The sequence below is a fragment of the Euprymna scolopes genome, chromosome 12 (assembly GCF_053919585.1).
Source record: "Euprymna scolopes isolate OS-2025 chromosome 12, ASM5391958v1, whole genome shotgun sequence".
In the NCBI taxonomy this organism is placed as follows: Eukaryota; Metazoa; Mollusca; class Cephalopoda; order Sepiida; family Sepiolidae; genus Euprymna; species Euprymna scolopes.
The window spans coordinates 79,874,079-79,889,034 of NC_136493.1; the positions used below are offsets into that span (position 1 = coordinate 79,874,079).

The following is a 14,956-nucleotide window of genomic DNA, read 5'->3' on the forward strand; positions in this document are numbered from 1 at the left end:
TTTACTGTATTTTATCATTATCTATTTTTAGACTCCATTTTATCACCTCCTATTCTTATTTTTAGGCACCATCTTTTAAATTACTGCGCTATTTTATCCCAATTCAATTATTTCTAATTTAAAAAGATTCTTTTCGTAATCTCGTCATTGTATTTATTTAATCTATCACCGCTATATTTCCAAACACAATTTTTTTTTAATCTCTACGATATTTTATCTTTTAGACGTAATCCACTACACTAGCTTACTCTAATTTAGTTTTTTTTTTCTCATAAAATGTATATATATATATGTATATATGACATCTAATTTACATAAGGAAAACACGCTGCTCTCCCCCATCATTATATATAGCCCCAATCCTCCGACTCTCTCGTCAATGACCATCCCTCTTGAAGAAGCCCGCATAAATCGGACGAAACGTTGAGTATCCAGGTCCTTCCACCTCCATTTTATTTCATATCGTCGGATTTAATCCAGCTCAACAATCATATATATATATATATATATATATATATATATATATATATATATATATATATATATATATATATAAGAGCAAATAGTTAATAAAACATGTTAAAAAACACTTTGAAAAAGAGTTAAAAACATATTTAATCTGAAAAGGAAACACTTAATAAGTGGATAGTCCTTAATCTGCGGAGTTTCGAATAAATACTTTCCTTCTCGTCAGAGGGTAGGAATTAGCAAAATGCGGGATCAGATTTTGCATACAAATGTATTTGATGAAACTGCAAGTAAGTCAAAGATTGATAATAAAAAGAGAAGCAAAGGGAATATGGTGAAGAAAAAGGTGATATTATAAGCTCTATCTCCTATTTGGTTTTAGCGAGCTTTTACATCTGGTTGAGATTACTTTATGAATATTAATTCTTTAATATTTATAATATACTTTAGTTTTACCATCTTGGAACATTTTGGTAAATTTAATTGTAATTTTTATTTTATATATATATAAAGTACTTCTTTTAAACTCCTCAGCCTAACGTTTACAAGGAATATGAACTGGAATAGATACATTGAGAGCATTGCCAAGGCTGCTGCAAGGAAGGTTGGCTCCCTCTACCTTGCTAGAAAACTACTTACGCCTAACAGTATCCTATACCTCTATAAGGCCACCATTCGCCCATGTATGGAGTACTGTTGTCACATCTGGGCTGGTGCATCTGCTGCTTGTCTCTCGCTCCTGGACAGGGTTCAAAAGAGAGTCGCCAACCTGATAGGTCCTGAACTGTCATCTAGACTTCAGCCTCTGTCCCATCGACGAGATGTTGCATCCTTCTGCCTGTTCTACAAATACTTTAATGGTGAATGCTCTGACGAACTGCAAACACTTGTACCTCCCCGACGTAACTACCCCCGACAAACCCGACAAGCTACTAAGTCTCATCCCTTTACAGTAGAGATCCATAGGTGCAAGAAAGCTTTTTACTCCAATAGTTTCTTCCTCAGAACTGCGGGTCTTTGGAACTCCCTTCCGGGATTCTGCTTTCCCAACTGCACTGATATGCAGAAGTTCAAGTGTAATGTGAACAAACATCTTTCTACTCATCTCCCTTCATAATGACCCCACTAATTAAGTCCCTGATAGTAGCCCCCTGCTTCAAAGTGGCACTGTGCCTTGTTTGGGGTAAAAATTGAATTTAAAAATATATATATATATATATATATATATATATATATATATATATGCATGTATGTATGTATATATAACGCCACGTCATTACCTATTTTCCAAGATGCGTGAAGAACTTAAAAAGTTTTATTGCTATCATTACAAACAAATATTTAAAGATTACTTTGCATGTCGAGCGCATTTTTAGCATAAATCCCACCCTATGTCAGGAATACATTCTAAAAATTTTGGAAAAAAGGTAAAGTTTATTTGTTTTGTTTTTGTTTGTTTGTTTTTGTTTGTTTATTTGCTTTCTTTTTTCTTTTTTCATTTCGTCTGGATGTTTAATGTGATTTTTAGATACATGTAAAATGAAATAAAACCTTTTTTTTTACTCATTAGAATTCGTATAACAGCAAAGTAAGTTTCAAAGGAGTGAAATTCCATTACCCGACTCGTCCCGGTGTAGAAGTGCTTTCGGAGATAAGTTTTGACGTGAACCCCAGCAACACCCTGGCGCTCGTGGGTGGAAGCGGTTGTGGCAAAAGCACCTGCCTACAGTTACTCAGCATCTTTTATAGACCAACTGCAGGAGAAGTGGTAAGATTCTATGGAGGAGATTTTTAGGGAATTGAGTTAGTGTTTTTCGGGCGCTCACTAATAAAATAATTATTTCAACACAAGCTACTGAATAAACGAACAAACAACTTCATAAAACTTAACAAGGAAAAGGTTTATTGAAGCGAGTCAGGCTAAGATGCCAAAAAGATATAACTCGGATAAAACTTGTCTGCCTTTGCCCGGTAGTTATTTTCAAGTGGGAATCGTCGATACCGGTGTAGGCAGAGAGAGAGAGAGTGAGGAAACAGGTCTGCTCTCTTTGGCCTCTGGCTGGAAAAAGGAGGGTTTTTTCTCGTCCAGAACGGAATCAGTTAGAGTTCCTTAAGGGGGTAAGGAAGGTCCCTGCGCTATGCCCCTGATTGGTCAGTATGTGCCATATCGCACAGTCAGGGGAGGCACTGATGCACAAGAAAAAGAGTTCTATTTGTTTCTGCTACAGACTTTTTCACTTTTCTAACAAATTATGGCGGTCGTTTTGGAGGTCACCACTTCTAAAATCTCCATTTTTATTGGAGCTTTAACCTGTGAAAACATATTGTGAGCAAACAAAATACGAATTCCAAGATATGAATTCATTTTAAACAATTTTTTATCGGGTTTGTATTACAATACACAGAAGTATGAAAATGAAAAAGTTGGTGAAGTTGTAGAACCCCATCCAATAAATGTCACGGTAACATTTATTAGGTGGGTTTCTACCACCATTTTGTTTTATTTCTTATTCTTATTTTGAAGTGATTATCGAGTCTTCAAAGACATCGTGGCCATCTTTTCTGGTTCTCCGGCACCGAATAAACCGAATAAACATTTTACATAAAATAAAAACACTAAAAACTTATCCAGTTAGGTAGAAAAGTAACTTATCTTGCCTTTGATAATATTTATTTATTATATATTGATTTTAAACAACATTTTCGTACCTCTGTGTATAGTAATACAAATTCTTTATATCTGCAGCAAAAATAAATATTTATGGTATAGAAATAAATTGTTCATGAATGTTTGTGGACTTCATTTAAGGCAAAGTTAATGTTTGGTTCGATATATTAAAAGAGTTAGCATTTTGAGAAGCTTGGAGAACGTCTTACGCCTTCAGTCCACATGTTGTATTCTTCTGGTTTCTTTTTTCAACTCTCCAACTCACGCTTTTATTTAACATTTTTGCGCGTAAATCCTCGGGCCGAAAAGCCTTTGATGAAAAGAAAAAAAAAGAGAGAAAAAAGCCTTTGATGAAAAGAAAAAAAAAGAGAGAAAAATAAAGAAAAGAAGAGGAGGTGGGTATTCCATCGTAGTAGTAGTAGTAGTAGTAGTAGTAGTAGTAGTAGTAGTAATGGTGGTTCGCCACAAAATCTTTCCTCTCGTGAATCTTTAGAACTCACAAAAGAACAACGCATTTAAAGAAATTTCATTTCCTGCCAAAGCCTTGTTGTATTTTCTGTACTACCTAAACCTGTCTAGGCTTCATCATTTTCATCAATTTCCATATTTTTCCGTTTTTCTCACCACTTTCAAATTTTTTTCAGCCTCTGTTTGACTGCCCCCTCCCCACCGTACAACCTTGCATGAAATCATGCATAAATACGCGACCCTTAACATTTGCTTTTGTAACAGAGCATGGTGAACTGTGTGCGAAGTGACGTGGTTGCAAGGAAAAAGAAAAAGATTATAAAAAAAAAAGAACGTGTGCACAGAACGACGATCGGTTTCACATTCAGGAGGACAGAGATAGACGTGTAGGCCAGAGCGACAGTTTTGAGCAAGAGACAATATCTTATTCGGGAAAGTACCCGGAATATAAATGTTGTTTCAATGGGAAAAAGCGTGTCAAGTTTTTCCTTGTTGTTGTTTCTTGCGACGGTGTCTACAACGTGTTGGGTCCCAACATGTTAACATGTGTGTAAACGTGTGTAACGTTATACTTTGTTTACTTGACCCAACGTATTTGTGACCGCCAGCATTTGTATGTGTGTGTACGTGACCCTAAATATTTGTGACCGTCAACAATTGCTTTGTTTCAACTTTGAATGATAAAGCGTCTAGCAACAGTTCGATTACAAATGTATATTTTAGTACAATTACAGAAAGAGTCAATTTCAAAATGGTAAATGCAGTGTCCAGTTTGACTCCTTCAAGCTCGTTTTTATTAAATGTCTGCATGAATCCACAATCATACACTAAGAAAGTAGGCACTTGTGTAGTACTGCGAATGAACTACTTTTTTTGATTTTCAGTTTGAAGATTTGGAGAGTGCATAGCAGGGACAGATGAATGCAATTTCAAAATCGAATCGAAAATCTCAACAAATACCAACAGTAATAAATAGTTGTTGTTTTTTTTTTAAATTATTGTTACACATGTTGCGATTTCAAAATCACCGCCTCCATTTTTCTTTCTTTCCCACCCCTCCTCCGTTGTGTCTTCGCCTTCTCTTCCCTTAAACAAAGGACATGATAGGCTTACACGAGCTAAACGTATGAACAATATCCGGGTTCAGTGAATACATCCGCCTTCCTTTTCTTTTCATCATTGACTTCGCTACATACATCGGAATTCAAATATATCAAGCAAAACAGGCAATTGACTTTTTACTTCTTCGACGAAATTAATTTAAATGGAATCAATAAACATCCAAGCTACTTTTGATTGCATAAATTTCGTTCTAGAATTAATTAGAGTCGTTTGTCTTAACATCACGCTGGCCAAATGAATACAGCCAGCCTTGGCCCAACCAGTGCAACTTTCAGCCGGGTGCCAGACCCGGCTGGCGGAGTAGGAAGAGGCTCCCGAAATGACGATGTTGATGCTACCAGTCACGTCGACCGAACACACCAACCAAAAGGTTCCCAGCGATACCAGCCGTCTCAGCAGCAATTCAAATAGCCCTTATCAGGGCTAACTAAGTTTTTCTACTAATGCGATTCACTACTGCTTGCCTCCTGAGACCCACCAGCAGCGAATTTCACTCTCAGTCTCCAGCGCTTCCAGCTCACTCCAGCGGCTTCCTGCTCGTTCCCGCAGCCTTTCCAACCCTTGGTGCCTCCAGCTCGCTCCAGCTCACTCCTGCAGCCTTCCAGCCGTTGGTGCCTCCAGCTCACTCCTGCAGCCTTCCAACCCTTGGTGCCTTCCAGCTCCTCCTGCAGCTTTTCTGCAACCTTGCTTGCACCTTGTTTCTCCGGCCTACAACCTCGCCTGTACCTCACTCCTGCAACCTTGCTCCTCCGGCCTGCAACTTTGCATGCACCTCAGTTTTCCGGCCTGCAACCTCGCTTGCATCTCGTTACTCCAGCCTGCAATCTCACCTTGCTCCTCTGGTCTGCGACCTCGCTTGCACCTGGCTCCTTACTGACCGTCCGTTCCTTAACACTGACTCCTACACTCTCAGTGTTCTCCATTCCTTAACACTGTTCTCAGTGTTCGCCGACCGTTCCGGATCGTCCTGACGTCCAGTCAATCATTCCAGACTCAGCGAGCAACTCTAAACCATACTACGTCTAGAGTACCTGTTTCAGACCTTAGCCTCTGGTGACGTGCGACCTTCCAGACAACCAGCATCCAGATCATATACTTTCTTTGCAAATCAAAGGCGAACCCTCGTCTTTAACCAAACAACCTGTGTCTGTCATTCTTCTTTGCCTTTTTGCTGTTTACTTTTTACCTGTGTCTCCCTTGTTAGTTGTTGGGTCGATTGTCTCCGGACGACCGGCCCCGCAACACACATTTATTGAATTAAAATAAATAAGAAAATCATAATAACACTATACAGAGATGTTTAACTTTTTTTTTTTTCGTAACAAAGGCCAAATTTTAAAATTTTCGAATGCGTTTTTTGTTTTGTTTTTTGTAGGTGTTTTGTTTGTTTGTTTTTTATATATAAAGTTTTTGTAATTAAAATTAATTTTTTAATTAAAATTAATTTAAGAAAATTATAATAATATATGATAATGGGATTAGAGATTTTTTTTTTTTTTCATAAAAAAGTCAAAATTCTGAAATTTTCCTAAGTAATAAAATATAAATAATCATTAAACTTTATTGTTTGCAATGAATGAATGAAAGTTGTCTGTCGCTGCTGTGCACTCTCCAAATCTCCAAATTGAAAACCAACAATATGGTTCTTTCACAGTAGTACACAGATGCCACCGGAAATGACAAATACGGTTATCAGAAATACAATTTATTTAAAATACTATCTAGGTTTGGTTGTTTTCTTCCTGTAATAACGAAACACAAAAGTAAAAGTACTAAACTTTATTGAACAAAGTTACTTCGTCTGTATTCTTCTTGGTGAAAGTGCTCCCTTACGTTAACTTACAATTTTTCAATAAAATGACGACTTACATAGGTTTTCAGGTATGCTGAAAACGAATATTGCAGGGGAAATTAGCGTAAACAAATAGTTTTTGAGATATAAATACCTGTATTATGCAATGCAATTTCAAGTATCCGCCATCTTTGTTGTTTCAATGAAATGGTTCAGTGAGCTTGCGCAAATGAACTATGAAGTTAATTCTACAAAATGTAAACGTTTATTCAACGTCATTTCTAGCTAATTCTACAAAAAATTACTTTCAAGAATTCAAATTCAAGAAAATTCGGTCAATGTGCACTAGTTGTCCAACCTGTTTATTCCGGAAGCCATTCTTAACATGGGAAGGTTGAAAATAAGAAAATGCCTTTCGGAGTAAACACCTTTCAACTGCATACAAGAACGGCTTTCGGAATAAACACCCCCAACCTTCCCATGTTAAGAACGGCTTTTAGAATAAACATCCCAAACTGAATAAACTAGAATAAACTCCCTCATGTTAAGAACAGCATTCGGGAAAAACAGGTTGGACAACCAGTGCACATTGACTTAATTAATAATAATAAAAATGCCCTGTGTCCGGTGTGAATACAACTATATCGACACAATGTCGGAATTTAACAAATAAGTATGTACATATATGGAAGTGGTAGCCCGGGTTAGGGTTCAATAGTATCAGCTGGAAAATCTTGAACAAAGATGAAATTTAAAAAAAAAAAATACCGATGTGTTCTATAATAATGTGCTGAAAAAAGAAAATGAGGGTTTGCCGCTTTCATATTCAAACATGGCCGCCAGTGGTTTACATTACAAAATACAGGTATTTATATCTCGAAAACTATTTGTTTGCGCTAATTTTCCCTGCGATATTCGTTTTCAGCATACATGAAAACCTAGGAAAATCGGCATTTTATTGAAAAATTATAATGCATCTTCAGTTGGTGTAATGGAGCACTTTGACCTTCTCTTCTCATCACAAATTTTTGGTTTCTAATAAAAATTGACGTATATTTATCTTTTCATTAGTCTTTAGATGGTCACGACTTAAGTATTTTGAATATTGCCTGGCTCCGAAAACAGATTGGCATCGTCTCTCAAGAACCAGTCCTCTTTGATTGTTCCATCCGCGAAAACATTGCTTATGGAAACCTCATGGAGAACATCTCTATGGAAAAAATCATTGCTGCAGCTAAAATGGCCAACATTCACGATTTCATAGCTTCGTTACCAGAGGTAAAAAAAAAAAAAAAAAAAAAAAAAGAGAGAAGTATAACTTTTGTTTTTTTAACTTTACTTCATTTATAAATAACCGATGTGTAGAGCTGATATTTGGAGATATGCAAATAACACTCAAGATGAGAAGAGTGATCCAAATAATCCAAATCTCTACTTTATAAAAATGCACTTTGTCTCTGCGTGTTTCTGTATATGTGTGAGTTTGTTCCCTATAAACTCCGAAACGACTAGGCTGATTTTTTTTTTTTAATTTCACACAAATGTATTTTATTTGTCTGGCAACATTCTAAGACAAGTTTTGTATCAGAAGGCTCCAAAAAGTATTGAGAATCAAAAATATTCGATTACAGAAGGAACAGTCCAATTTTGAATAAAGTTAACATCCTTATACAGCCTAACATCACATGTGCATTTGAGAAGTTTTATCACCGCACAAGCAAAAGAACCCGACATATAAAATCAACAGTAGGTTCTTTGATAAGACCGGAACACAAAAATAATTATTATTAATAATTTTATAAAACCAACAGTAGGCTCTCTACAGTGCAATGTGATCTACAATGTATTGTGGACTAAGTCACTGCAGGAAAACATGTTCAGCTTCTTCCAAATGCACCGTGGTGGGTCCCCGAGTAGAGAACGTAATCATTCGATTTGATTAAAAAATAGGTGATTTCACCGATTTTGATGACAATAAAAGTATTGGAAATGTAGGATATTTGTTGACCTTCATTCAATCCCGGGTAACGTCAGGTCTTCCTGCTAGTAATTCATAGGATTATCATATTTAAAAAGACAACCTACATTTACTTTTTAGAGTCTTTTTTTTGGTCAGGGTTTTTTTTTTTTTTTTTTTTTTTTTTTTTTTTTTTTTTTTTTTTTATTCAATTTTCACCCCAAACAAGGCACAGTGCCACTTTGAAGCAGGGGGCTACTATTAGGGAATTAATTAGCGGGGTCATTATGAAGGGAGAAGAGTAGAAAGATGTTTGTTAACATTACACTTGAACTTCTGCATATCATTGCAGTTGGGAAAGCAGAATCCCGGAAGGGAGTTCCAAAGACCCGCAGTTCTGGGGAAGAAACTATTGGAGTAAAAGGCTTTCTTGCACCTAGGGATCTCCACTGTAAAGGGATGAGACTTAGTAGCTTGTCGGGTTTGTCGGGGGTAGTTACGTCGGGGAGGTACAAGTGTTTGCAGTTCGTCAGAGCATTCACCATTAAAGTATTTGTAGAACAGGCAGAGGGATGCAACATCTCGTCGATGGGACAGAGGTTGAAGCCCAGATGACAGTTCAGGACCTATCAGGTTTGCGACTCTTTTTTGAACCCTGTCCAGGAGCGAGAGACAAGCAGCAGATGCACCAGCCCAGATGTGACAACAGTACTCCATACATGGGCGAATGGTTGCCTTATAGAGGTATAGGATACTGGCAGGCGTAAGTAGTTTTCTAGCACGGTAGAGGGAGCCAACCTTCCTTGCAGCAGCCTTGGCAATGCTCTCAATGTATCTATTCCAGTTCATATTCCCTGTAAACGTTAGGCCGAGGAGTTTAAAAGAAGTACTTTCAGGCAATGTGTTCTTGGCCATTGCTATTGGTGGTAGAGAAGGTTTCTTGTAGTTATTGAAGGAAACAAGCTTAGTCTTAGCAGCATTGAATGAGACCAACCATTTTTGTCCCCATTCCACTACGGATTGGAGGTCATCCTCTAGTGTTTCTGCCATTTTCTTGGATATGTGTTCATTTGTTTTCCCCTCATATCTGTTATAGAGAGTGGTGTCATCGGCAAATATACCCATCTCCGAAACAATATTATCAGGGAGGTCGTTTATGAATATCAGGAACAATAGAGGTCCAAGGATAGACCCCTGAGGCACTCCCGCATTTATGTCATATTGTTTGGATGTACGTCCGTCGAGGACAACTTTGATTTTTCTATTACTTAAGAAGGATTTAATTACGTTATGAATTCTTCCAGTGATTCCATATGATCTAATTTTCCTTAGAAGACCATCGTGCCATACCCTGTCAAAAGCCTTAGATATATCAAGGGCCACCGCTCTACCCTCCCCTGTTTTATCCAATGAACGGTATATACGTTCAGAAACTACAGTTAAGATATCTGCTGTTGAACGGGCTTGCCTGAATCCATATTGTTTGTCAGTCAAGAGTTTAGCAGCTGTTAGGTGCTGGACTAGGGCTTTATTAACTAAGGACTCAAATATTTTGGCGAAAAGCGGGAGGAGGCTAATGGGGCGATAATTTAGTGGGTCAGTTCTTTCACCAGAATTCTTGAAGACTGGTACCACAGAGGCGGTTTTCCAGCAGTCGGGAAAACAAGATTCGTTAAGGCATTTATTGTAAAGTTTGGACAGAACTGGAGCAACCTCGGCAGAGCATTTTTTTAATAGCACAGCCGGGATGAGATCTGGTCCACATGCTTTAGAGGTGTCTAGGTTTTTTATAATAGCATGTACCTGAGAAGGGGTGATTTTCAAGTCGTCAAGTGTGGCGTCTGTTCGCAGAGGAAAATCAGGGAGTGAGTGGTGTACCGAGTTCAGTGTGGAGTTTGAGGCAAACCGACTGGCAAGCAGATTAGCCTTGTCAGTTGCCGTGCAAGCAACCTCATGATTGTTTGTTAGTGATTGTTTGTTAGTGTGTAAATTATCTTTAAGACATTGGTGACCATTTTTTTCAAAGTATTATTTTTTTAAGAAGTTTCATGGGACCATGATTTTTGGTGTCCATGTCTTATTTTTTTTTTTATTAGAATTCAATAAAATATTATTAGATTTAATTTAATATTATTAATACAATAAATTACAGCCAACAAAACACATTATAACTCTAAAGCCTATTGGCCCTCTTGATCTGTGTTGTTCGACCCAGGGTTGATGTTTCCTCTAATCGTCATTATCTGCGAATGCGTTTTTCCCATAGGATGCAGCAGGTCTCAGATCTGGCATTATTTTACTAAAGTTGCCACGTTCTTATAATGATACTGTGGTTGTTTTAGCATTTTTACAACTGCATTTTAATTTAATTAATTTATTTCTTTATTTTTTTATTTATTTATCAACAGGGTTATGAAACACAAGCCGGAGATAAAGGGACCCAACTCAGTGGTGGACAAAAACAGCGAATTGCAATCGCCAGGGCCTTAATACGCAACCCCAAAATCCTTTTGCTTGATGAGGCAACATCTGCCCTTGATACAGAAAGTGAAAAAGTAAGTCTGCCCCCTCCTCTCTTTTGATGTCATTTTATTTTTATTTTTTATTTATTTTTTATCTCCTCAACTCTAAGGAATCTCAGGGTAACGGTGTAAATTATTTGATAGACAAAAAATTATAAAAAAATATTTATTTTTATAAAAAACACATTATTAGACCCTAGGACTGAAATAAAACCAGAAAATTTTCATTTTTATTATTTTTTCATCATTTTTCTTAGACTAAATGTACAATATTCGAGGCCACACTATTGGTTTTAAAATTTAGCCTTTCTAATTTAAGGCCAAATTTGACCTTTTTTTACACACTTTCATGAACCATGTTTTTGACCGCCATATTTTTCTTTTTTTGTAAATGTGCACTTCAAGTGTGTAAATTATCTTTAAGACATTGGTGACCATTTTTTTCAAAGTATTATTTTTTTAAGAAGTTTCATGGGACCATGATTTTTGGTGTCCATGTCTTATTTTTTTTTTATTAGAATTCAATAAAATATTATTAGATTTAATTTAATATTATTAATACAATAAATTACAGCCAACAAAACACATTATAACTCTAAAGCCTATTGGCCCTCTTGATCTGTGTTGTTCGACCCAATATTGTATTTTCAAATGAAACATTATTACATACTTACGTGTCATATGTTGAAATTAGTATAAATTCCCAAAAATTACGAAAAATGGTTAACACCTAATTTGGAGAAGAAAGAATGAGTATACTGGGAACAAGGGAGCTAGTTGACCTGAAAAATCGATTCTTTATTTTCATTGGATTCTGCACAAAGCAGTTTTAGTCAATGGATTCCCTTGATTTCGATCTTGTAAAGGGTTAATTTACAATGAAAAAACGTTTGTGAAAAACGATTTTTTTAGATCAAATAAAAAGCATTAAAAACTACATAAAACACAAAAGAAGAATGAACCACATTTTCTTCTTTTTTTTTTTTTTGAAAACTTTCTTGTAATTTCAAATGTCATCGCATTCGTGTGTGGTGTAAATGAAAGCGTTGAAATTTTTTCCTAATTATTATTATATATACATGTTTTTTACACATTAGACACAAGCATTTAAATAAAATCATAAAAAGGTACTTGATATTGGTAAAACTGCGTTTTAGGTATATACACGAAAAGACTTACATGTCTTGTTGACAAATTGGCAGCAAATAGTTTCATCCATCGTGTTACATGGGGGGGGGGTAAATCTGTGGTGCGCATTAGAGGTACCTATCGTACATTTAGTCAAATAAAAGATGATGAAAATTAATAAAAATGAGATTTTTTCTGCTTTTATTTCAGCCTTTGTGTCTAATAATGTGCTTTATATAAAAATAGTTTTTTTTTATATAATATTTTTGTCTGTCATATAATTTACGCCATCAAACTACACATTTACCAATTTCAGAATGGCATCTCATAATAATAATAATGCTCGGTCAGATCAGTTTATAACTTTATCTGAAATATCCACCCACACGTGTATCAATCAGTACTGAACATAAAACTACTTTTTGATTTTTATTAGAAACGGCTGAAGTTATCTCCCTTGAATTTGAAACTAATACATTTTTATTCAACTTTCGAGCTCACATTAGTGTTGTAAGATATTTTATCTTACCTGTTTTCTGCTCCATGACAGTGGCAAAAAATTAACAAAACAATTACAACAAAGCATACCTCTAAAGTTCGATACAAATTTTATTCATTCTTCGTTGCAAAAAAGGAAATGCCCGATTTGCGTCTGAATTGAGCTGGTAACAACCTCTTTTATCTTCATCAGGAACTGATATCTGGATACAGCCGTTTGAAGGGGGTTGGTATGATGCCTTCTGATGAAAGGATTCAATTCTCGACTTGAGTCAACATTGCGGAAGTTCATAGTTAATGTTCATTTGAAGTCATTAATGACAGGTCGATAATTCAGGCCTTAAAAAAAAGTCTCTGAGAGACATATGTAATAATAATTTACGCTAATCATTTAGGCTCAAAGTTTAAAATAAAAATCTCAAGGAGACGCAGGGTAGAGGCGCCAAAATGCCTCTTATCCATAGAGAGATGCATTCCATCCTTTTTTTTTTTTGTTCAGTTGCGTGTCTGGAACTACCTGAAAAAAAAGAAAAAAGCCCACCATGCACGTTGCTGGTGGTTAAAAACATCAACCAATTTGATTGGTCTAAACAAAGACAGTGGGTGGCCAAATCAGCCAATGAGGGTAATTTATAATTGTAGAATTTCTCACAGTGTATAGTATCTGTTATGTCATATCCATTCTTCATACAACATAATCATGTTGACACACTGGTTCTTGTTAGATTACCGAAGTTAAGCAGTGTTGAGCCTGATCAGTACCAGATGGGTAACCAATTTGGTAATTCCAGGTGTTGTATGTTGGAGGACATCGACACCTCCCTGCAAGAGTTGCAAAACCTAACGTCAGCATCTCCCCTAACGGGGATATAAATGCGACTGGGGACCATTTGTGAATTTCATATTCCCATGGAACTTCCTCCTTTGAAGGAAGCCGGTTAAACCGGCATAGGGTTAGTGCCATTTCCATTCTTCATAGAGCGACAAATAAATAGCAAATCAAATTATTACAGCTGATATTATTTAGCTTTCAGATTTTGTGTCATTTCTTTCATCTTTTTTTTTTTTTTCAGGTTGTCCAAGAAGCTTTAGACAAAGCTCGTGAAGGTCGGACATGCATTGTAATTGCTCACAGACTCTCAACTATCAAAAATGCAAACAAAATTGTCGTCATAAAAGACGGAAAAGTCCACGAATCTGGAACTCACACAGAATTATTAAACAACCAGAAATTATATTATCGTTTAATCAATGCTCAGAACATTTTATAATCTTTCCTTTTAAAATTAATTTTTTTAAAATATTTTAGAAATATTTTGGTATTTAAAAAAATACTGTTTTACAAATATTTTTGTATGTTTAAACATATTTTATGAACTTCATTCAAGTTAACGATTTATAAAAAAAAATTATTAACAATCATTTTGATTATTTTTTTGTTCATTTTATTTCTGTTTTAAATTTTGTAAAAAATCGTTTTAGTCAAAGATGTGCATATAACAGCTGTGAATGCAAATGTGTCTATTCTTTTATTCATAATTCCACTAAAAATAAAAGAAACCAGTGTCAAAGCAAAATGTTTCATTTTAGTTGTTGCTAATTTGAGATGGCTCAGAATAAGTTTAGAGTTGGTAATGTAGAAGAATAGGTGACTTGTAGTCAGCAGCAAACAGTATCAGATAAAAAAATTTACATTATACGTCATAATTTTTTGCATAATATGATAGATAAAATGTCATTGTTTCATTGCTTTGAATTTGTTTCACTTCATGAAATATTTATTGATTTCTTTATATTTTTTAGAAAAAAAAAAAATTTTTTAAAATGAATGTGTATGTATTAAATACGTTTGAAAGCCAGATCACAATGCAATATTATGAAGGATAAACAATATTTATTTGTTTAAAAATTTTTAATGTTGAGTTGGAGAAGAAAATCAGTTACTAAAAGAAAGCTCGCATGGTGTTCCTCTGCAGTGTTTTTTTGAAATGCCAGAAATCATGGAACCCATAACCTTAACTGAATATCGTGTAGCCAACGCTCTTCCGGCATTTCAAAAATACACTGCAGAGGACAGCATGCAGACTTTCTTTTAATAACTGATTTTCTTCTCCAGTTCAACACAATGGTAAAAGAAAGAAAAAAAAATAGAAAGTAAATGTACAAAATTCTGAAGATGAAGTCTTACTTCGAAATATATTAATTTTAAACAAATAAATATTGTTTATCCTTCATAATATTGCATAGTGATTTGGCTTTCGAACATATCTAATACAAACGTATTCATTTTAAAATTTAATCAACGCTTCTATCACGGAACTTACAACCTTAAC

At 35.5% G+C, this 14,956-nt stretch overlaps 1 protein-coding gene across 1 annotated transcript in view; it reads left to right on the forward strand.

The window, feature by feature from the left end:
- Positions 1-14,045, forward strand: part of LOC145291074 (ATP-dependent translocase ABCB1-like) — a 290,243-nt gene extending 276,198 nt beyond the window's left edge. The window contains exons 48-51 of the mRNA XM_080136587.1: positions 2,039-2,236; positions 7,590-7,796; positions 10,884-11,030; positions 13,697-14,045. Of these exons, the coding sequence (XP_079992713.1) occupies positions 2,039-2,236; positions 7,590-7,796; positions 10,884-11,030; positions 13,697-13,894 (750 nt within the window). The 3' untranslated portion in view covers positions 13,895-14,045. The remainder of the gene's footprint in view (positions 1-2,038; positions 2,237-7,589; positions 7,797-10,883; positions 11,031-13,696) is intronic.
- The last annotated feature ends 911 nt before the right edge of the window (positions 14,046-14,956 follow it).